The sequence below is a fragment of the Agelaius tricolor genome, unplaced genomic scaffold, assembly GCF_023055355.1.
Source record: "Agelaius tricolor isolate 1412-34295 unplaced genomic scaffold, bAgeTri1.0.p SCAF_5, whole genome shotgun sequence".
Taxonomy (NCBI): Eukaryota; Metazoa; Chordata; class Aves; order Passeriformes; family Icteridae; genus Agelaius; species Agelaius tricolor.
The window spans coordinates 16026900-16052049 of record NW_027269265.1 but is presented as its reverse complement, the minus strand read 5'-3'; the positions used below and the strand labels follow the sequence as shown (position 1 = coordinate 16052049).

Below are 25150 nucleotides of genomic sequence, written 5' to 3'. Positions count from 1 at the left end.
AGAGGCAAGCAGCAGCTGGGGATGCCACTGGGGGGGATAAATAGCACCACACTACAACTGGAGGATTACTCCCAGGAGCAGTGCAATACATAAGAATAAAAGATGACAAGTTAAATGAATGCTCTTTGAGAACCTTTTCAGAAAGGACTAACTGTTCTTTAGGAGAAGCAGGAAAATTAAGATATGCAAAAAATGCCAACATAGTTTTACCAAATTCACTTGGTTATAAAAATGAATCAATATGCAAAAGGCTTCACCTGAATCAGCCTGAAATACTGCTAGGAAACCCTGGCATAGGTAGATCTTGAACCAAGGGAAATTTTGTGAAAGTACAGTACTTCCCTAAGAGTGAGTGGGAACCCTTTGAAGCACTCCTCAGATTCTGGAGGATTGTTATACCCAGCACAATGGAAACTTCTGACTGGCAGAAAATTTTTTTGAGAGTTTCATAAAATAGCAGGGAAAGGAAGCAGAAAACCAGCAACCAGTTGGTATTTATGTAATCATTTATTTATTTATTTATTTACCTGCAAGCCTGTTCCACACCAAAATCACCTTTTGGGGAAAGTTATAAGACTGGAATCAAAACAGAAGATTCCTTGCAGTGCTACATTGGTGTGTAACATAATAAACAGCACTGCATGCTTTACCCAAGTTCACTCCCCAGGTGGCTGCCTCAATATGAATATACTGAGTGAAAGCAGAAGTGTAAGTGCCTCAGAAATATACCTTTGTGGTAATACAATGCAGAAAGGACCAGACCAGCAATACAGGAAATCTTTCTGCTGCAGGGTGTGGGACCTAAACTGGGAGAATTTTCTCAAGTGCAAATGGGAGGGAGGGAGGGAGAAAAAGGAGAACAAGCTCCAATTGTATGACATGAAGCTTTACAGCTCTTTCCAAAACACGATTAAGTCAATACATGATATCTTTGCAAAATGCATGGAATGGAAGCAATTTATTTTCTGCACCTTTCAAAGCTGATAGGAAAAAGAGCACTACAATGCTGGAAGAAACATTGTGACCAGCAACAAAAAAAAAACAGGCAAAAGGGTTTAATTTCCATCAAGAAGGCAAAACATAGATAAGATACCCTAGAGAACATAAGGATTCAGGTTTCCAGGTCACAGCTGTGACCTTTAGGTACCTAAATTTCCTAGGCAGTTAGTTTGAAATTCTTAGGTTACATCCAAGCAAACAAGTTACCACAAGATAAAGGGTGTGGATTCACAGCTCATGAACTGCTGAGGCCAGGTAGCTCTGGAGCAACCCTACTTTCAGCCATGACAAACATATGGTAAGGTGCAAGAGAATCAGCATCTGAAAGGTGCTGTGCCCTAGAAGAGAGATAACACTTAATATGAGCACTATACAGAATGGGTTAACCAGGACTGATAGGGTGACAAGAAGGAAATGTATTTCCCTAAGGCAGTAGCAGTTCTGGAACCACAGCCCGCCCAGCTCTGATCCCTGAGGTGTCTCTCAGCTCAGGACCCTGCCAGCCTGCCAAATGTGAAACTAAGGCCAACAAAATTACCTCCTGCATTTGAAAATGACTGGCCTCCTCCACTCTGTAGAGACTGCAGACATTTGCTATGTCCTTAACTAAGGCAGGCTTGCAGGGTTCATGTTCTGAATATTCATATATTGCTTACTATGGACATGTGTCATACAAGCTTTAACCAGAGCTTTCCAAATAAATCTGTTCTGAGGTTTAACAAGCTCTTACACAGCTCAGCTCTGTGGCATTCACAATGCAGAAGACAACAGTACATCTGACTACCACTAGTAATACAGAAAGACCTATCATAGCTAGAGTTCAGCCCATTAACTATCCTGCAGCAGCAGGGCTGAGTAACCACAGGTTTAATAGCTGTGACCTGCAGCTATTTGCAGAGACATACCAATGGAAGTGTATTTCAGGAAGTGCTGTGTGCTGCAATGTGCTCTGTGGTTCCAGGCACTTCCTAGCATTGACTATCAACAACCAGCACTTCTAAAAGTCCAGCTCATCTGACAAAGGGATATCAGCCTCTCTCTTCACCAAGAAACTTAGAGAAGTGACAGTTTTCAATATTTGGCAAGTTCATAGTCTCTCCAGCATATGCACTTCAACACCAAACAAGTTACCAGTGCAATTAGGAAACTCCCTTTGCAAACAAAACTGAATTTATTTACTGTCTGATAAGAGCTTTCAGAGGCAACCTGGGCTCAGCAGAAGCCAGGCAGCAAGGATTAGGGAACATGCACTTCCATGGCACAATCCTGAGTCAGGTGTTTCAACACTGAGTATCTACATCTGGTAAAGATGCTCTAAGAGACAAAGGTAAGTCACAGAAAGGATGCCATGTCATATTTATTACTGCCGTGAGTAACTGACAACAAGACTTCAAGGCTTGTCATCCTTTCTCACTGCAATCCATCATCCTTCCTCCCTTTCCTCCCTTATGCACTCTAAAACCCAGGATGATCCCAGAAAGCACAAAAAGTAGCCAACTCATCTCCAGGGTGCACAGACAATGAGTACTTTGCTGGGGGCAGTCTCACCTTTGGTTTTCCTGCTAACAGTGGCAATTTCAATGTTAAATATTTTATTGCCTATAGACAAAAGCAAAGTGAAAAGTAGCTGAAACATGCTGCTAAGTACCACTGAATTTATCCTGGTAATATATAGCAGGAACTGGTTTTATGGTTAAAACCAAGAGAGCACACATTCACACAGCTGGCACTGTGGAGGCAAGGCACTGCAATCCAGCTGTATTACCACCATGGCTGTGGGCTTTGCAGAATTTACCTTGCAGCAGAAACTAAGAATATACACAGGAGAATTCAGCTGTTTTCTTCTCTGCTGAAAATAAATGCCTCAAATAAGTGCTTCAAGTAACTTTTAAGTAATAAAAATAGCTCATGAAAAATGGGTTCCTTTCAAGCTGTCTCCTTCTATGGGAAACATGATGAGAAAAAACTAAGACCTAACAGCAATTAATTTCCAGCACATCCAATAAAGTGCATTTTATCACTTATATTTATATCTCAGACTGACACAAGGCAGTTAGACATAACCTAACTAGCTACCATAAAGGTGACAGCAATAGAGTTAACAATTTATTTCACTTACTCTGTTGGGGTTTTTTTTTATTTGGTTGGATTTTACTTCAGGAAGCAACAGCAAGGGAATTATTTTTACCAGGAGTATAAAGTTTCCCCTCTTCATCCTGTGCTTGCAGGAAGGCAGACCTTCATTTTTTTGGTAATAAAACTTTTCTTTTGCAGTTTTCCCTTTTTTAGACATTTCAAGCTCATTACATTAGTTTGCTATTTCAGAATCCAAAGGCTGTCCTGAGTTCTGGAGAAAATGGGTGGTATCTTCAAAACCAGGCCTGGGACTGCTCTACTTAAAATATATCGTATTTTAAAATGGAATGGGAGGCATGGCTGAGTCACAGGCCCACACTTGTGTTAGCATGAATCTTCCTAGGAAAATTAGGAAAGGAGGACACACTGGGATTGACTTTGATCCAGATTAGCAACCTAAGTACATATTTCATGCTCTTTAGCAGATCACCCAGTCCAGGTGGAAAAGATCTTACCTACAAAGGCTACTCCTGCAACTTCACTTTCCCAGCTATACCACAGGAGCACTCCCATAGCTCCTGCCCAGAGCCACCTCCTTGGACCACAGGATGTACCAGACTACAGAAAAGGTTTTTATGAAGTCTCTCTACATTATTGAAGAGAGCAGTCTCTCACACCCTCACCCCTTCAGACTCTCAAAAAAGCATACTAAAAATGCAGCAATAATGTTGGTGTGTTTGGGTTTTTTTATGTTATGGGGGCAGAGGTTCTCCAAGTTGCCATGCTACTTGCCTTCTATATTTATGTCTGTTATATTTGACCAGTTCCCACAGAACTAAAATCCCTCACTGAATACTGAAATTATCTCATTAAAAAAAGGAAGTTTTCATCCTGAAATTAGTATTACAAGCCTTCTTTCCCTACCACATCCCTAGTATGTCTATGGAGTATGCATGTTCCCCTGTGTATGGTGGTACCTCATTAACTGCAAAGGAATAAAAGTGTAATCACTGAAACACTAAAAGCTTGTAATTTTAGTTTTATTCCACTGAATTGCCATTAAGTATCAGGATATCACAGAATATCCTGAATTAGAAGGGACCCACAAGGATCATAAAGCCAAATTCCTATAGCAGATTCACAATGTAGTATTTTTTTTAATAGAGCCATGACAAACACAAATAGCAAAATAATGTTACTTAGTAAAGCATAACACAGGCTATTGCATTGTATTATATTTTGCTCTGAGGCTAGAAAAGTCCCTCAAATATGGCCAAAACAGTACAGCAATTTCTAGGAATGTTCACAGAGGGAAGGACACCCATGGATTAGCTTCAGTAGGCAGACTGAGAGGCTCTGCCTTCCTGTGCCCCAAAAGTACAAGTCACTTGTGCACATTTGCATCACCAAGTAATAGAAGAGGTCTAGAACAACAGAAACACAAGCAGTTTAACAGTAAAGATGATCAGAAAATCTGTCATCATTCAATAATGGAACTCATTGAAAAAAAATTTTCAGCTAAACTTCTTTGTAGGACGGGTGGACAGATGGGATGAGATTCTCACACACACGTCTGTGCAGAGTGGGCTGCTGCATTCTTATTTACACCCCAAAGAAATAGCTAAAAAAACAGAGCACTTGGTTTTTTGCATGAAAAATCTCAGCAGCAGCTGGTCAGCACCCTTGAAAAGCAGGGTCAATCCCAATCATTACTTAGTAACTTACTTCAGACTTCAGCTATAAGAAGGACCAGCATGGTCTGTCATCTGACTTGTCCTATGACCCAAGGCACAGAACTTCCCCTCACCATGACCTCCATCATAACTAACCTGATGGAATACTTGTCTTTGTGGAAATAATAAAATCATTATTTTGAACAGTTTTTACTAACTGTGAAGCTAATTTGATACCTAATACAATCTTTTAATGATTATTTCCCCTTACTAGAGCACCTCAGTTTCACTGCAGTACTACAAATTTCATGTTCTCACTACACTGTCTATGCATTAAAAAAGAAAATCACCTTTCAAAATCTAAGGGAACTTATGAAAAATGTAGTGTTGGCAGCTTTAGCTCTGCCACATTTGTCCTTCAGAAGATTAGAACTGGGGTCAGGCTATAATTCAGCATTCAGCAGTGGTCCAGAAGGCAGGACTCCTCAGTGAGGTTGGCTGCAGGATGCAACATCAAGTGCTGAAACACTGAGGCTGCCACCTCCAGCTAAGAGCTGGCACCATAGCTTACAGCCACACCCTGGTGGCAAGGCACACTCGTGCCCGTCCCAGTGCAGGGAACAAGGTGTGACAAACACAGCAGAGTAAGCAGGGTATGCAGCTCCTATCCAGCAAGGAGCAGAAGGGAGACAAGAAGTTTAGAGGGAACTATCCAAAGAAGCTCATCACAAAGCAGGAGGCTTCTCATCACCAGTGCTCTCTCTACAGAAACAGACAAGCCAACGCTGTACTTGGATGGATTAACACATGCTGGGCAGGTCTGTGGTCACTTAGGGGCAGAGACATGCACAATTTGCCTCTTCTTTCCATAGCCAAAGCAGATGCACGTTGGCTCTGCTGGGGATGCTGCCTGGCGTCGCTGATATGGCACAGGGCTCAGGAGTCTAGTGAGACCCATGGAGAACAAAGCCAGTCCTCTGATATGCTAGCACAATTTTGCAACCTTAAAATGAGGAGCTGGCTTGCCTCCAGACAACTTTCAAGTACAAGTACAAGCACAGGACGGGCTCCAAACACAGGTCCTTCAGTACAGCCTGTTCTGAACACCACAGCGCAGATGTTTCTGAAGGGGAACAAAGAAGGTTGCAGAGCTGGTGCAAAGAGTGGTCTGAAGTTTGAAATTTGCTCTTCAAAATCTCTGTCTTTGTGGCCTTCTATGGACACTCTCTAACAGCTTGATGGCTTTTTTATATTGTGGCACCCAGAACTGCCCCTAGGACCCAAGATGAGGCTGTCCCAGTGCAGAGCAGAGCAGGACAATCCTCTCCCTTGCCTGGCTGGTGATGCTGTGCCTGATGCTCCCAGGACACACTTGGCCCTCAGGCTGCCAGGGCACTGCTGACTCATATTCAGCTTGCCATCCACCAGGACCCCCAGGTCCCTTTCCATGGTAGTGCTTGGAAGTAATTTAAGTTAAGCACATTATTGGTATCAATATACAATAATAAAAGGCCTGCAATATGCAGACATTCAGACCTGAACTTATAATTCCTTTCAATCAAAGAGAATCCCAAACCTAAGCAAGAAAAAATCCCCAACACAGGAAAAGAAATATTGATTATTAGAAGCAGAAGTGTCTTAGAGCTGTACAAAGAGTGCATAAAGCTGTGAAGTTGGAAAAGCAGTCTAGATCCCAGACCCTTCCAAGGAACTTTTATTCCTTATCTATTACTTGGTGGAGCACTAATTAAGAAGACTTAACAGATTAAAGTATGAGTTGTTTCGATATCAAATAGTTCCTTCTATTTTAAATACTCAGGAGATGCTCCATTATAACAACTGGAGATGTCCCATGACTATGAACATCTACACAAGCAGAGAGCATCATGAGATCAAGATTACAAACATCTAAGTAAAGAATTTTACAAGCCTCTCCACATCAATGTGGAACTGTTCAGTAAGTGAGCCACTTTGTTTTGCTATAAATTTCTATTTACTTGGTGTTTCTGGGTGTTTCCTCATTGTTTTACACTTCATCCTACTAGCATGAGCATGTCACCGTGCCATGGACTGTTGCTAAGTGATCCTCTGCAAACACACCAAGTTCTTGAGACAAAATCATAAACAATCCTGAGAGATTCAATAAATAAAGTTGCAGCACATCAATCCTAAGAAAATTTGTAAGGAATTAAAATTCCCAGTCATCAACAACTATGCTTAGTACTTCTCTTTACTGAAGATGAAGTAAACTCTGTCAGCTCTTCTTTTAAACATTAACTTGATGGTATTACTGCACCAAAACTTGGCTACAGACTGACATATCTGGGCAGTAACAAAGTAGACCATCAAGACAGCATTTCCATGGACAGATCATTTTTCATGCATGATTATGCTGCATTTGCATTCTGATTCCTTAAACAAAAAGACAGCATAGCATGACTTCAAAATCACTTTTGCTGTAAGCAGAGTTAGCTGTACCCCCTCCAGGAGTCTTGGACAGTAGTTATAAAAAACAACCCTCCAAAACTGGTTATATTCAGATTTATGGAAAAGGTAAAAGCAGTCAGATTCACTGCTTTGAAAAGAACACACTAATAGTGTCACAGAGGCATGAGCTATAAAAACACCAAAGGACCCCTTTACTAGCTGCTAAGAAAGTACAGGACACTTGAGAATAATCTCCACTAACTCAGGACTACCACAGCTCCTGGGGTGTGACCATGGCTTAGCAACCACATAAGAACAATCTTCAAGTCCCATGTGGTTTAAGGACAGTGGGCCAGCCATGCCTGCCTTTGGTTTAAACTCAGTCCCTCCAAATTGAGCAAGATGCTCTTCACCTGCAGCATCAGTGCTTCTAGTTGGTGTTTCACTGGACTAGAGTTGGGTAAGGCACTCCCTCTTCCATTCCTGCCTGGAGAGGTCCTCCTTGCACACAAGGGTGTTTAGTGGTTGGCAGTGCAGAGACATAGTAAGCAAAGCCAGGAGTGTGGTGAAAACAGACTTGCTGAAAGTATCATTTAAACCTTTCTTGTGTCTAAGTCAGCACTTTGCCACTTCAGAAGAAAGGACCTTGAAAAGACAGAAGTTGAAGAGACAGCTGGAAAATGCAATTCTACTTGCCTTCTAAGCTTCCACTACACCAACTACCTACTGCCATCAGGTACCTCACTAGCCTCTTTCCTTCCCTGTATTATTTTGAAGTCAAACCTACTCTACACTAATACAGAAGTAAATCCATTGAGCTGTTGTACAAAGGGCTGGCTGCACTAAACTTTACTAGTAAAAAGACTTAACACCAACAGGCCTTTAAAAGGCACTGCATAGACTGAACATGCCACAGCACAAGCAGCAGCACTGTCCTGGTCCCTGAGGGTGCTGTACCTGCTCAGGCACAGCATAATCACAACTATGTGGCACACAGCGCTCACAGAGCTAACACAGCTTCTGTGTGCATCCACTTCTGCACACTCATTTGATGCCTTGAAAAGGCTGACCTAGAACAGAGGCTAGACAGAGTTAAAGAATAAAATAGGTAAAAGATTCAGATTTTTGGAAGCACAGAAAAAGTAGAAATGCGTTGATTTAATTGTACAAGCAGGTTGAAGAAGCTGAGACCCAGCAGGCAGCTACTTTGAAGAAAAGAAAGCAGAGAACCTGAGCATTCCACACACCTGTCAGACAAGATCGACCACCAGGGTGCAGTTTCCTCACCCAACAGGAACTGGAAGCAGTGTGAGAACATGGCCCTTTACTGGTAGAAAAAAGGTCCTCTGGCCAATGGAGGGTCATCAACTCTAACCTGCCCTTTTTGGCTCAGAAGTGGAAAAACTATCAGGAGCAGGGACCAGTGGAAGGATCTGTCATCAGCAGGGAACAAGTGCTATCTCCACCTCCTTTTTAGTCACTTACTTCACTGATAACCAGCTAAGCAGCTATTAAGTCTTGCATGGTAAGTAAGTCATCACAACAGGCTCATGAACTCAGTTTCAAACTGCTTTGTACTTAAAAAGTTGTGTTTCCCTCTTTATAGCTGCTGTTCTTTTTTCAGCCACTTAAAGGTTGTTATCATAAAGGAAAGGGTATTTCAAAATAAGCTCATCTAGGTCACAGGAAAGAACATTTTCCAAGCTAACCTGAAGTGCAAAAGACCTCTCTGCCATCAACATAAATTCTCGACAGAAAGCAGTCAGCCTGTTCTCTAATCTTGCCATCAGTAAGGAGAGAAACAATTTAACACTGGCTATGCCACGGAGGTTACAGGACACTGCAGCTGTGCAAAGAAGCTTCTTGTACAAGAAAACAATTTCAGATGCACTTAGACCTTTGAGTAAAGGAAGCTCTTAGCTCCAATCAACAAAATATGACAAAAACAAAGCTAAAAAGCTTTTCAGATTGCAAAGTCAGCCAAAAATTCCTCTACAACAGTTGTTTTCCTTACATTTCAGTCTTTTACAGTATTAGCTCAGTCCCAATGGCATCTTTTCCATCCCGTGCTGGGATGATTCTGTCAAAACACAGTAAATAACTACTCTGCACTTTGGCAAGGTACCAGGAGGAGGAATAGTTTTATTGTAAAAAAGCCCTCACTAACTACTGAATGCTCACCTTAAAACACACACTCAAACAAGCACACTATGTATAAGTTAACATGTATAACAACTTTAAATTAGACATGATCTTATTCAAGGAAGCATGCCAAGTGGGAAATTAAATGAGGCAACTATAAATTACTGAAGGAAGCTCATGTTGAAAAATTGATCAGTGAATTCTAGTAAGACACTGAACTATCATGGATCATAAAATAGCAACCAAAAAACAGTGTAAGGTAAGTCCATTGCTCAGCAATGACAGAAGCATTTTATGGTTTTGTATACAGGTGTAGTTCCTGCTCTCCCACCCGTAAGCTCTGTTGTGCCAGTTTTCAAAGCAGCACCACTCTCAATTTGATCTTTTTCCTTTAAATCATGACTGAAATGTGAGATACCTTTCTGACTGGTTAGCTGACAGCATTGCCTTAGGATCCTACAAGTTGACAAGCAAACTTCAACCAAAGGCATAGCAGACAAGTTCTCTTGACAGGCTTTTATTCACCTATAATATGGGCAACAAATAATTCTTTTGACTCCTTTTGACAAAAATAACCTAAACATAAGAAAAGAACCATTAAAGTAAAATGTACTATGGCATCACCATTTCAGCAATGAATCTGCACACTGAAGTCAGGCTGGGTTTGCTGTGTTTTTAATGCACAGCTGAGACACAGAAAGCACACCTGGATACGGAGCCTCCTGGGAACAAAATCACCCGGCTCTGTGGGCAGGTGAGCTGGAGGAGAAGCAGCAGAGCACAAACCGTGACTCCCATGAACAAAGCTGCCTCTCAGAACTGCACAAAGCTGGATGGCTTTTGTGGTTCCTCTGGCTTGGGATTTATATACATTCATTACTATGTCAGTAGCACACTGTCTTTAAGTTTCTTCCCTGAAGAAGAAGCAAGAGAGAGACCCACAGGAACCTGCTGGAGAAAGCTTCTCTCCAGGTTACCCCTCCAGTCTATGGGAATAAAGTTAACTCTTGCCCTCAACCTTCTCTTTGAAAAGAGCTTTCCAAAAGAAAGATCTACTTCCATCAGGTGCTAAGGGACTGCTTAGGGCAGATCAATGCCCTTAGGTATCCAATGACTATTCCAATCCATTTATTAAGTGTGGTTGCCCACCCTTGCTCCTGGCATAGTAGAAAACCACACTGATCTCATTTAGAAAGCTGCAGCAGCAGACTCCTTTGTGACAAATCATATGAGGGAAAGGGTTGAAACAAAAATTAAAAATTAACATACTACAGCTCTGTGACTTTATGCTAAAGAAACACACATCTGGGATAAACCACTTCTACCTCACTTTCGAGAAATTATGCTTATAATCATCTAAATTTCTCCTGGTAATCTCCTGTCTTCCTCAAAATTAAATCCTAGATTCAACAATTTCCACCCTACATTATTAATTGCATTGCTTTTGGTACCATGCAAAATTACCATTAGTAAATTTTACTGAAAAATTGAAAGCGATTAAAAATAAAACTGTCGAAAAGTCCAGAAATATTTTCCATCAAAAGGTCAATATTAGAGCCACTTCCATGGCTGACCCTTTTTCCTCCTCACCAAAAACCAAGCTATTTTCAAACCACCACAGAGATACTGCAAAGTAACAACCAAAGGCACAGAAACTCCTACAACATATGCAGAAACCCTTTCTGTCTGATCTGTCTACGTTTAGACATACTGCAAAGAGGTCTACACCTTTGCAAAATGAAATTAAAAGAAAAACCAAGTGTATTGCTTTCACCAGAAATGCAGAATTAAAGTGAAAAATAGATACTTACTTATTCTAGCAAAAGACATCACCCTTAAAACACAGTGCCCCTTGGAGAGAAAAAAAGGGGATGGGGCAGAAGTTCAGCTACCCTAGTTAAGTTGTAGCCACTCTTCTGTCTTCTGCTGTATTTCCTAAAGGCAATGAGGTTGAGGAAAACATTTCCAGTTTTTGCTGTATTTGATTGTGCTCTGTTTTATATAGAGGCAGCTAAAGTGCATGTATTAGGAGTTTCTCTAGCTTAAGGCTAAAGACCAAATACAGGAAAACCTAAGAAACTTTAGGGCTTATGTCTTTAAGCACCAGGTTTTGTTGGAACCACTCACTCTTGCAACATTAATATGTTTATCTCCTTTAATTATGAAATGCCAGAAGAGCAAACAAGCATGCAATATTTTCAGATACAATTATCTCAAGCCACAGATCAAAGGAGTAAGTCTTGCAGAAGCTGGAGAAAGAAGAGTCAACATACACTGAAAAGACTTGCTCAAGCTCCACTCATCTGCAGTTCAGACCTACCAGCACCCTCACTGAGGAGGACAGGCACACATACAGCCTCCTCCACTGTTCTGATGATGTTCTCTCTATAAAGCTTCTGGAAGTCTGAGCTACAGTGGGTACATGAGTCATTGCTCCTAAAAAATATCTCTGTGGAACCAAACCCCAGGACTAAAGGCAAGGTTACAACTGCTGTGACAGGAATAAGCTTGCAACTCTGACAGAGCAGAGAACTGCATGACTTCACCCCCAAAACATACAAAGGATAGGGCATTCATCTGGGAGAGTACAGGGTCAGAGATACAGTCACCCTTGTCATGGTATCATATTAACTCCCCATCCTTCCTACTCCAAGAAAAACCTTCAGAAAAGGTCAAAAGAGCTACATGCATATTTGTACTTCAACACTGACTGTGCAGTTTCAGCAAAACCACAAATGAGACAGGTTGGTTTTAAAATAAGGCATTTCCTGAATCATGTGCCTCTGAACACACTCCATGTGCCTGTTTTGATACCATATCACAACACCTGCATCCAGTGAGACAAATAATTCTATTGTTTAATGTGGACTCAAAGCCAAGTCTTTGTTGGCCAACAGGCACTTGCAATAATCATGATTCAAAAAAGCACTGACTAATAGTCATTTTGTGCAAAGACTGGGACTGTATGCTCAAAAAAGAGGCAAGTAGTTTTACAAGCCAGGGTAAGACCGTCTTTGAGGGTCTTACTTTATCCATACCATTTCTTGATGAGAGATTTATGAAGCTTTGGAAGAAGTATCTGGGAAGACATAGGCTAATGACAGAATGAATATTATACACCAGTCTTCAGAAATCAACAGCCCTGTTTTCCTTCACATACTCATTTGTCTTTAAATCTATCCATTTAGATATCTGAAAGTAACTTAAATAGCATTCCACTATATGGAATATTACCTTTGCTAGGAAACAGAGGCAGAATTTGTAAGGGACTTGCCTAAAGTGCCTGCAGTAAGTGACAAAGCAAGGCAATTCCCCACTGCAATTTCAATCCCATTACAGCCACCAAAATCTTTGGGAGAGGTCCCAGAGGGACTGGATTTTCACTCAGGACTTCCCAGCTCCCTGCCTTTAGCACTGTTAGGAATCACTGCCTCATCAGTATATACCAAGGAGAAGGGGGAAGACAAAGGTGCTGTGCAGAGCTGGCTCCATAGACCAGAACAGTACAAGCTCCAACCTGACAGCCATTCATTATGCATTAGTTACACATTTCTAAATCTTAGTAATGTTTTCACACACACAGGTGCTGTCTGCAACTGACTGCAGAACCCACACCTCTCCGAGGCTACTGGGATTCACCATCAAAAGAAAGCAGTCAAACCAGTCAGTAAGAGACTCTCTCTGAGACAAGAGAATTTCTTCATGGTTCTCTCTCTCACTCACCAAAAGTGAAAATAAATGCAATTTGATTTGTTTGGCTTACTCTGACTAATTTTTAGGAATAAGTGTTTGTTGTCCATTTAATCTGCTTAAATCTCCACATGGTGAGAATGTTCCATAGTTTTGTCTTCCTTGCCTGCCCAAACAGATGTGTATTTATTCTTCTTCCCCAGTGGACCAGAAAGGCCCATGCTGTACCTCAGTGACCAGTGTGCTGATGCAATGTAAAGCATCGTGCCAAAGTCATCTCTCCCTGCACTGGAACCTGTGCTGCATTCCTGCTGGGCAATGCTGCTGCTCTGCTGCCACAAAGGTCTCACACAGAAGGACCTCCCCTACTGAGAGGAACCAGGGGGAGGATTCTGCCTGGGATTTGTTCTTCCACATTTCTGCTGTTTCTGGGTTCAAATTGAGATTAATGCACTTTTTTGGAAGATCCTACTTTGTGTGCTTAGCACACCCTTTGTAGCACTGACACTAAGAAGTATCAGGATCTTTCCAAGATTTTAACAGTGGTCCCCCACCTTCAAACACATGCAAAGTACCTAACACAATCCAGACTGGGAAGGGCTGGAGAGCCTCTATAGCATCACTTCCAAAAATGCACTGAAGGCAAAGCAGGCTGCCATTCTCAGGAAAACATGCACTTTACTGAAGGCCTGGCATGCGTGTAAAAATAAACTTTCTTCTCCCAGTGCTAGAGGGCCAACTCTCCAACATCTCAACAACCTTGCTTGCTTTGGAAGTTTTCCAGTCACATCTTTCTGTATATGCTACCAAATATATATTTTACAAGCTCCTTTTCTTGGTTAGAACACTGCTGTTTCAAGCTTACTCCATTAATACTTCATGTGAAAATAAACCTCGCCCCATTTCTAGAAAACAACAGTTCCCTGGCAACAAATAGTAGAAACCATTGTCATTAGTATTTCACTTTGATTGAAGAATTAAATAGTGTGGAGGGCACCCTGAATTCTCCTTTGCAGGCTTCAAGAAAACCCATGTCTCAAAGGACAGTCGTCTTTTCCAAAGTAAAAGATTTCAAATATCTCTATTCCCAGAAAGTTGGGGCAAAAACAAGACAGCAGTTGAGACCATTGTAACTACTACAATCAGAAAACATGCTCTCCTTCATCTCCCAGTCTTATTAAAAAGCATGCAGTTTGAAATACAACTAATCCCACTTTTATAGCCAACTGACTAGAACAGCCTTCTATGATAGAAGAGCACTAGCGGTCATTTGATCCAAAATCACCCACCCCAAAATAGGGAATCTTCACTATTTTAGAATTAAAAAATGTGAGCAAGAGCTCAAGGAAAGTTTGGGTGTGGAAGTGCTGGAAACAGCTTTGAAGTCACGAGAAATACGAAGGCTCCAAACTGTCACACAAAAACCAAACTGGCAATTTGTCAGAAGCCAAAGGGCTGCAGCTAATTATTCTGGTTTTGCATAGCTTGTGAAACAAAAATAAATGCATGTCTCTATCAGAGGTACTTGTGATGATTTCCACTTCAGTGCACATGTTTTCACTCTTACATTCTTCAAACTAAGCCAACGGATTTTTCCTGAAAAACAAGGTAGATGTTCTTTCTCTCCCTTACCAGACTGCAGTCATAAGAAACTGAACTGACAATTTTCAATCCTAAATTTTGCCCTCCACTAATTTGAATGATGGAGGACTGGAAATTGAACAAGATCAGAAGCAGCTTGACTTTTAAGACACTATATAAAAACCTTATTTGTAGATGCCATTACAGAAAATAGCTTTTTTTAATGATAAACACCTCATCAGCCATCCACTGCATAGCTTTGTAAGCAGTCTTCCCCTTGAAACAGTGATGAAAGAATTTATTAAGAAATGCTTCAGTTTAAGCATTTTCTGGCAAGTCACCCCAATGCCAGCACAAGAGCTGTTCTGCCTCAGCCTTGCCAGCTGCTGCCTGCCTAGCAACTGCCTGCAGGCCATGGCAGATGGGCTTTGGTCATGTCTGTCACCTGTTCAGGGCATCTCTACCCTTCTCTGGCCACCAGGTCAAGCCACGCCAGCTGAGCAGGCAGCTGGGAATGGTGGGAAGAGCCAGTAAGAAAGAAGAAGGTTTGGAACTGCCACAGGAACCACAAGAGCATTTCAGAATACTTTAAATACAGCTGAAATGGTGCTGCCTTTCACTGGAAGAGAGCCAACAGCCCCAGCCCTGCTGACCACCTTTCATTGCTCCTGCCTTTGTGCAGGAGCACAAGCACAAGCTAATGGCCCCACAGCCCTTCCCAGAGAGCTGCAGCTGAAATTCCTGCAGCACAGGTTTGCAGCACAGACCCCAACAGCACTGGGGCTGGAACTGCAGCAGGTTCCCTGGGAGAAATGGGACACATCCTTCAGTCTCTCCTCCTGCAAAACTGGAACAAGAATGCTTCCTCACCTTATGGGGTACAAACAAGTAAGCACTCTAATTCAAAAAGCTCCCTGATACTCAAGTGATCCCTGCTTAAAAAAATAAGCAAATGCCCCAAAATAGGGTGAGAGAGGCAGCACAGTACTCTGTTAACAGCCCATCTTGAAAAGCTAGTAAATTGCTTTTTTTTGGGTTTTTCATTGTAATATAACACTGGTTTGTGGCTGCCCCACTGACTTAGATTTAAGCTGCAGAAAGCAAACCTAGATCCAAAACACTGCCAGATTTTAAGGATGTTTCTACTCAGTTCTGCCATGTCCACCGGAAAAACAGAAATGAGCTAATCCTATTCAGGCTCCCAAATGTTTGGGTGCAGGCTCAGACTCATACTGTCTTTGAAAAGTTCATAACCTTGAAAGCTTTTTATTTAATTAATCTACTGCACCATCTTCTAAGTCAGCTGGCTTGGTGGATGTTACTCAGTTGTACTATATAATGTTGCACATTTCAGCTCTTGCACCTTGAGTTCACAGTGAATTCTTATTATGTTAAAAATTAATCAGTATTTCTTAAAAACTCCAATTATTTATCACCACACAAGTTGAGAGGTTTTCTGTTTGTTTTCAATGTGATGCTTTAATTAAGGTCTTACTGCTAGATAAAGGAGAGGGCCTGCTTAGCATCCCACTGCCAGTCCTGCTCGTTTTATTTCTCTTTGGAGGATGTGCATGTCTCCCCACTCAATAAAAATAGAAACCTGGAACCACTCTCTCTGCTGAAAGTGGAAGTCTGAGAGAAGACAAAACACAAAACCTGAACACAAGTCATGAAATGTTAATTGCTGTCTACCAGCAGCTCAATCTATAAAGCACAATTAGCTCTAAGAAAGCAAAATAAAAGAATTTAATCTGTCTAGCCAAAGAAGAGAGGACTATCCTAAATCCTCCCTGCATGAAGGAAACAGAAGTCACACAGGCATTTATTTGAAGACTTCCAAGACTTTGGTTTAGTAGTAGAAAATCCTTTCCTGCTCCTGTGAAACATCTCTGGAAAAGAATAATCTGATGTATGTTCACAGAAGTCAGCACATACCAGTCCCTTTGCTTTCTAGAAGCCAGTAACTAAACCTTACCTTCCAACTCACTACTTCTTACTGGAAAGCAAGTCTACTTCAGAAAAATTCTGAATTTATGTAAAAAAGAAATCAGGTAAACATCCTGTGTATGTTGAGTTTTGATTTACGTGCTTACTGTCAGACCTAAGAGCTGGTTTCTCTCTAACAGGACAGGTTCCTCAAAGGAGAAGGGGAAGCAAATCAAAGAAATGCTGCTGCTGCTTGACACAGGAAGACAATATTCCCTCTGTCAAATAAACCTTGTGCACCAGATGGACACCAAGACAATCCTTCATCTAGAAGCAGGGCTAGGGGGACAGATCATGCAAGGTGCCTCAAGCAAAGGTTTCTAGCAATAAGGAATAAGGCAAGAGCCCATTCCTGATACCTTCCCTACTGGCTGAAGCACATTGGGATATATGCAGCAACATGCAAGTGATAGGCAAAGGGTGATCACACACTTCTATACATCCTGTTCCAGCAGAGCAGCAGACACTAGGAATTGAGGAAAGCCTTTGGGGCACAAATTCCCAGTATAGATTAGTCTGACATCTCAACCACGCTGTCGAATATGAGATGATAAATTATGAGAGCATAAAGCATTTTTATGGGGACAAAGTCCTGTATAGTTCTGTCCAAATGTTTCCCAAAATGCTCTTACAATAAATAAATACTTTCCAATAATTTTGTAGCCATTAGGCTACACAAACCTATAGAAGGATAATAACTTTAATCCATGAGGTAAAATGGAATCTGCCCTCTGCCCAACTAATGGATGCATCACTGAATTCATCTCATATGAGCCCTTTGCTGCATAAATGTACAGTGCAGGTGCAAGGCACATATAACATGCAGGCATTGGACTGTAATACACTGAGGTATTAAATAATAATGTCCCCTACAAATATGGGCTAGCTTTCTCCCTGTGCTCCTGATCAAGCTGTGCTTTGTAAATGTTGGTTTGTTTTTATCAATCTGGTAATGCCATTATCAAAACTGATGAAAGAAACTGCCCTTTAGCTCTGAGCAATAGGAGGTACAGGAAAGGAAGATGATGCTGTAGTGGTGAGAGGTTAAATACAGCCAGCAAAGTATATGCCCTTTGTCCTTGTAACACAATGCAGTTCTCTGACAACCACTCATAACTGAAAGATATAATCTCCATTTTAACTAGCAGTGAGAAGTTTTTAAGTCTTTTCTGACAGTGGATTCTTTAAAATAACATGGCCTGATATTTCAATTTAGTTTTTGTTAAGTGCTTTTCTCCTGCTCCCTGCTGGTGTTGGGAAGCACCTTCCACATGGATTTCAGAGCAACCTTAATTACCCGAGGTTAACACACCATTTTCCTTCTCTCTCTTCTGTCACCTCTATTGGGGCAGTGAGGAACTCACCACTTCAGAGTTCAAAATGAGCACCAGCTAAGTATCAGCAAGAATGAAACCTACATACAGCTGTATGAAAGAGACATACAGCTCTTCTAAGCACACAAAATAAGCCAGAAAGAAAGAGCATGCTTCCCCTTCATCTTTTAGAGCTTATAGTGCTCTATGTTACAGCTGACTTGTAACATAATTCCTTTCACAAGCTGACACCATCCTTTAAGTAACATCTTGTGTGAAATATGACCATTCAGAGCTGGGAAGGAACCAATGTAGCCAACACCTGAACTTATCTGTAGATGGGCCACAACTTGAAAGCACTTTCGGATCATTTCTCTGCTCACTCGGTTTCAAGAACATTCCTTCTGCCATTGCTTTTTTTTTTTTCCAAAGGGCAGATCCTGTTTCTGTTAATTGCATTCTGTGAATGCAATTAAGACTAACATCACCTAATCAACTATCAGAACTTATTAATTGACAGACACAGGAAAAGCCTAACTGCATTCCCACATTCACTAGGGCACCTATTAAGCTGGACTGCATGTAGGTTCAACACATGCTTCATAAAAGGGGAATCCTGTCTATCCAAAAGCACTATCTGTCATAAAGAACTGAATGGAAAGAAAAATCATTAAGCCCAGGTCATACTGGCATCCAAATGACAGCATTTAAAATCCGTAAGCCTTCTTTACAAGGAAATAGAATCTTTACTCACCTGCACTACTTCTACGCCTCTTTTCCTGAAAAAAAGAAAAAAAAAGGAAATGTTAGTGTTGGAAATGTGGGGAAAATGTAAAAACAAAAACTAATGGAAAAGCACTGCTTCATACTAGAATGCAAACAATAAAAATCTGCACTAATAAGCTGATTCAAATTCAGGAAAGCACTTGTTCAGTTTCATTCCCTGTCTAGGAAGCACTCTAGCAGATTCTGACTCATGTCCCCAGAAGTAAGCCAAGATGAATACTAAGCAGCTGCAGTGCTGGGACTGATAGGGCTGTCAGGTGAGCACAGGTAGGAAGTGGCTGATATTAAGGAGGAAGCATCTCAGTTTTAATTAGATCTAGTTTGCTTTTCATTTCTCATCTGCCCTCAGAGAGTGCAAATTGCACCACAGCACATTCTGCATGCTTGACAGATCTTTTCTTTTGAATCAAGGATACATGTATAAATGTCAAGGAGAATTAACACAGCACCTTGCAGCCATTTATCCTCTTATTTACAGCCTTATTCTACCCCCATCATCTTGGTACACAGGATGCTACCCAGGACTTCAGGTTCAAAGACTTGCAGTCAGTCTGATTCCTTCAAGAGCACAGTTCAAATACTTGAGGTTTATCAGAAAGGACCAAGCCTTTGGCCATATGGAGAATTGCTCCAGTGATCCTGAATCTCCAGGAATGAGAGACTGGAGAGGCCTATGAATTATACACCAAAATGCTGAGAGCTGCAATTGGTAGAGCCAACTTAGGCAGATCTGTAGAGACAGTCGTCTACTCTGATGGTATGAGAATTGAGATTCAGGTACATGCAGGCAGACAATGCCCAGTCACCGCCTTTGACAAGTTATCAAGCAAAACAAACCATTTCTGCACTGGGCTTGAGAGCAGAACTGAATCCCTGGCACAAAGCCCAGCCACTCCTGCTCCACGCCCTCCTCCCTGTACATGCAGGCTATTTAAATAAGTTAGAATCTTCTCACTTTGAAGACATAGGAAATTTAACCTAAAAATGAAAAGCCTCAGTGAGCACAAGACAGAAATCTCTCTTCCTTGTGCCCACTAGCCCCATATGTGAAAATCAAAGTCCCTTTTTTTGGGGAGGTCATAGAACTGGACCGCCTAACTCTGCCCTCAATGCTTTTCTATCTAAGAGTGTCTGTGTTGTTGTCCACAGTCACAAATGCTGCACACTGCTGAATACACAATGGCTCCTCCAGTTTTCCACCCAAGACAGTAGGTCTTTCTTTTGAGAGGCCATTACAAGGATGCCCAAAGGCACAGGCGATCAATCAGCATCTATGACACAAATTGCCCCCTCTTCCACTTTACCAGTCTGGAGTCTCTCTGGCCTAGAAGCAGCATTCAATGCACACACACAGGAGAGAGCCTGTTCTGAGAGCTCAGCAAGGAAATGAAAGAAAAAATGAAACCAAGCACCTCTTGCAAAGAATTTCAAAGCCCTCTTGCAGATAACAGTAGCTGTAAGTGGTGGGTGATTAATATACTGCCATTATGGTGTGGGAAGCCCTACTGTAGATCATCACCTGAGGCTGGACAGATGTGTTCCAGCTCTGTGGTGAGAAGAAAATACGAATCTTGTAGAGAAAGAGTTAACAGCCAAATTGTTGAAACCATGATTTTCACAGAGCTAAGCAAAGAAAATAGGAAAAATTAGGTGGAGAATGCTATTTCATAAATTAGGGCAGCAGACTACTCAGAAGCATTCCAAGTATTTTAAGCTAAAACTTAAAATAATCAAACATTTTTGCTGTGTGTGCCCTGAAGTAAACAAAATAACTCAAAACTACCATGGAAATACACCAAGCTTCAGACAAAACTGCACCACAGTCCCTGGAAAGACAGTGACTGATGGCAAAAGCTGCATTTCTTGTCATGCCTACATAGACACTGAATAAGCTTTATTCTACTTTGAGAAAGATAAATCCTCGTGAGCTGGGTGCCAAACCCATTTGAGTGAGAATCAGTCCAAATGGTTGCTGTAATCCCACCAGAATGAACTTTGCAAATGTTCTGGGACTTACTGGAACCAACTGCACTGTCCCAGCAGGAGGGAAGAAGCCAGAACAGCACACAGGCAGGGGGAGGACAGTTGCCTGCTCTTAGGTACAATGCCACATATGCTTAAAAAGGTACAGGAAGAAGGAAGCAATTACCAAGGCTGGCTTGTAGGCTGGTCTTCCCCTTTTCAGAGGGGAGCAGGATGTCCTTTTTGTTACCTGAAATATGAGAACCTTTCCTACTTAAACCCAGGAGACGAGAAAACATAGAAGCATTTTGAGGACTAGTTAATTTGGGAAAAAATCCTCTACCAAAATATCATAATTTGAAAATAAGTTATTTTAAAAACAAGAAGTATCCAAACAATCAGGATGTCAAGCCACAATGCACCTCTGTTTTGTAATTAGCTGATTCTCTGCTCAGAAGATTTCCTAAGCCAGTGACTTCAGTCTTTTCAGCCAGGCAGGTCACAGCAGCAGGCTCAGGGCAGAAGATATCCCTGATGCAACCAAGCATGCAATACCATCTAACCACACACACTGCCTTACGTCACCTGGGAAAGGGTTTGGGGTCAGGCATGGAAAGAAAGCTGATCCTATGCACAAGAAACTCTAGGACCTTCAAAAAACAGAGTAAACAGAGAGAATGAAGTAGACTGTGGGCCATAATTCCCCAACAAGGGGTTGCCTGTGCAGGACACACAATGGAGACAAGACAGTTGCTGAATGAACTGTGCTGGGAGTCTGACAGAGCCATGGGCCAGTTACCACTTCTTCCTATTGTGCTTTAAAAAGCCAGTAAGAAAAATACATCCTACAACTCTCATGTACATTCTTTTGGGCTGTTTCTTTAGGACAGGACAGGCAGGGCATGATGGGATGACTATATCACCTGGTGTGCTGACCACTATTCTTGTGTCCCTCATGGTGTTGTCCATGACTTTCTAGCTTCCCATGCAGTCTGAAAGTGAGCCACTGCCTGCCAGGGGAAGGGCTCCCATTCCCAGCTGGCCTAGCTGCCTCCTGACAAATCTCTTTTTCTGAGGAGAAAAGAAAGGTCATTATTAGCTGTATTTCCCTTCTCAGCTGTGTCAAAGAGAGACTGTGTCTGTCTACTTTCATTGAATAGACATTTGAAAAATGGTCAGCTCTAAACTACATTCCCAGAGGTCATTAATTTTAAAATACTTCTAATTTCAAAGATCATCTACACACTGCAACATTTGCAGGAAAACCAGAAATTTAAGTAACTGCTGCATTAGTCTGCAATACCAAATAAATCCCTAAAGCCTGTTCCAACTTATTAGTTCTATACCTGAAACTAGTGAATAACTCTACTGGATAATGCAAGCCTCTCTTTGTTCATTAGCAATTAAAATAATTACCATGGTAGTTGACTTCATGTTTAAGTTGGAATGATGTATGGATTTAAAGAAGAATTCAATATCAAGTTACTAAAAGCACATTAATCAATGTCTTGAAATTGGTGTTTTACCAGAGCCTCAAACTATGTAGAATAGCTGGCTTGGGTTTTTTTAAACACTCAAAGTAAACACTTTGGACTAATTCCCCACAGCATCTAGGACCTGAATATCATAGTGAAAGACAGTTAAAAAAGAAAAAAATTACTATCAGGTTGTATATCATAGTCATAGTTAAATTAAGTAAATTGTTTTTGCTGTATGGTCTGAGTGACAGACTGAAAAATGCCAAATGGAATTTACAATTTTAAAAGTAAAAGCCAATCTTTCTATCATACATGCAGTGAAGTTAATTTTTTCAGATAACACTTTGAAAATTTCCCATGTAAAGAAATAGCAAATAAGTATAAGAACGTATTGCTTTAATATTAAAAAAAAGCATTTTCACAGAAAAGCAATACAGTGGCATCAAAGGAGCTAATAAATATTAACGCATCAGAGCAAAAACCTGTAGCCACTAAGATTTTCCACCACACTGAAAACCAGCCAATACTGGACAGCCACAACCTTCTGGACAGCCCATTTCCCCTCCTGGCATAAATGCAAGCTCAGCTCAATTGCCTTAGCTTTTCCATCAGCAGAATACTTTGCATTTTTTTAATTAAATATTCGTGACAATCCTTGCATTTATTATTTTTCATCACTGATGGATGCCAACTTATTGTCTATCAGGGAAAAAACCAAGCAGCAACTCCAATATTGGGGTGCTCACTGTCCAGAGGCTCCAGCTCACAGCCACAGCCATCAGTGCACATGGACAGGGTATCTGAAACATGGCCAGACTCAGCTGTAACAGGGGGAGGACCTTTTGTGGCTTGGTTCTTTGCACACAGATTATCAAGCAGGCAATTCATCAGTTATTGTTACTAATTTTTATCCAACTACACTTACCTTTTAGCAAGCTTTTCCCCACTAATCTGTATTCTGGAAAGTTTTATGTCTGAAATGGATCAAAAGTTGGCATTTGGGGGAGGGAGTTCTCAATTTCCTCAGTCTGTAAAGCATCACGGATCCAAAGTAGAATGGCAATAGGGTGCACCTTTACAGTCTGGTGGGTACAGCTAATGTAGTACAGGAGAGCAAACATCTCATTTCAAACTCTAAGCACTCTTTAGGTGGGCTGAAAAAACCCCAAGACTTTGAGCTGTCAAGGAAGACCTTTCAAGTGGGATAAAACTCCACAGAAGGCAGCCACATTTGTGCATTTCTTCCTTGTTTGTATAAACAGGGAATGGTCCAACTAATAGAAGCCCTCATACATCAGACACTACAACACCATAAGTGATTTTCACACCACCACCCCATTCACACATGACATTTGGTAGAACCATCTGATGTTCTCCACATCCTCAAAGCATTATATCATCCCATTTACAGCCATAAAAATGCTTCTTAAGAGTGCTGTATCAGAACAAAGTGCCCTGAAAGGGACTAGAAAATAAGAGAGGATCTTGGTAGAGCAGCAGCAGCATCGCTCTGGTACTCACCTGCAGTGCCATAAATTCCCACAACACACACAAACAGTCACCAGCATTTCACAGCAAAGATACAGCTGGAAACTCACTAACCCTTTATCCTGAAAGAGCAATGACAAAATGAAGCATCCAACATTAATGCTTCAGACATTCAAGCAAAAGGGCAGAAAAAGCCATGAAAGAAAGAAAACAGGCACAGCAAGCAGTAACTAAAGGAAATAAACTGCCTTTAGTCACTAAATATTAAGACAAAGTTTCAGTCTGTTTAATGAAACATTACAAGGCTCCTAATTTCAGCACTAAAAAAACCCACTTGTGTGGAAATAAAATCTGTGTATCCCAAGTTATAAAAACCAAAAAGCCAGTAAATACAAACTCAAAAGAATCTGTTTTCTTTTTAAACTAGGCATTTAAGATGGATCAGTGCTGCTGAGCTCTGCCAGACTCTTTTCTTGGAACTAGTGACCCCAGGTTCTGGGAGCCTCTACTTGCTACTTTCCCAGCAGGATAGAAAACCTTTAACCACAGTCTTTTTGAGAGAAAAAAAAGCCTGAAAAATCATCAGTGGGAAGAAGGAGTGATTAACAGCTGCAGAGAAAATTTATTAAAGGCAATGAGTTATTCATCCTACCAGACATTCAGAGACAGATTTAGTACCTGATGACAATTATAAGCAACTGGGCAGGGTTCAGCCTTTAGCCATAGGCTTATCCCACCAGACATTATATCAGATCCAGTTCCCAGCTATGGCAAGCAGCCACATCACGTGATCTCTTTATAACCTTATTAAAAACCACCTTCAAACCAAGCTGTTTTGGAACTGTATCTTCCATTACAAGACATTCATTTCCCAAAGGTCAGAGTCCTTCAAATTTGCAGGCTAAATTGCTCTAGCACCATCCTTTGGCTTCAATAAACTGCTTGCTTCCTTAAGCACTGCAAAGAGCACACACGTCCTCTCTGCTCCCAGTTCCCTTTGTCTCCTCATGACCCCAGTCACCCCAATGTTAATATGACCCTTAGCATGCAGAAAGCAAACACATGACCCATCCCTTTCAGAAGTCTTTCTAAGGTCATGAGACATCAGTGATGGCTCAAAGAGACCTGAAAAGAGGCAGCAGAATCATGAGACAAAAGACAATATCCCTTCCAGGGACAGACATGGTATTCATCTTTACATAAAAAAAAAAAAAAAACACTCTTCTTGCAGAAGCTATTAGAGGCTTCTAGAAACATGAGCATGGTGCAAAGGTTCCTATGACTGGAGAATTGGAATGGAGATTCCAGCTCTTTAGGAAGGACAGGCAAGGGAGTCACCCTCTCTATGTCAATAGGCAGCTGGAATGCAAGGAGCTGTGCCTGGGAATGGATGAGGAACACACCAAGAGCTTTTGGCTCAGGACAGGTGACACAGAACACCTGACCAGGGAGAACAAGCAGATGAGGCCCTGTGTACACACACAGGAACCGCCTCACATTCACAACACCTGAAGCTCACAGGGGACTTCCCAGCAAGATCATGGAATAG

The 25150-nt window shown here is 41.4% G+C and overlaps 1 protein-coding gene across 3 annotated transcripts in view; it reads right to left on the bottom strand.

Annotated features, from left to right (window-relative positions):
* ITPK1 (inositol-tetrakisphosphate 1-kinase) overlaps positions 1–25150 on the bottom strand; it is a 141045-nt gene that overhangs the window by 90795 nt on the left and 25100 nt on the right. For all 3 annotated transcript variants that reach the window (XM_071426578.1, XM_071426577.1, XM_071426579.1), the window contains exon 3: positions 18642–18666. In XM_071426578.1, coding sequence (XP_071282679.1) covers positions 18642–18666 — 25 coding nt within the window. The remainder of the gene's footprint in view (positions 1–18641; positions 18667–25150) is intronic.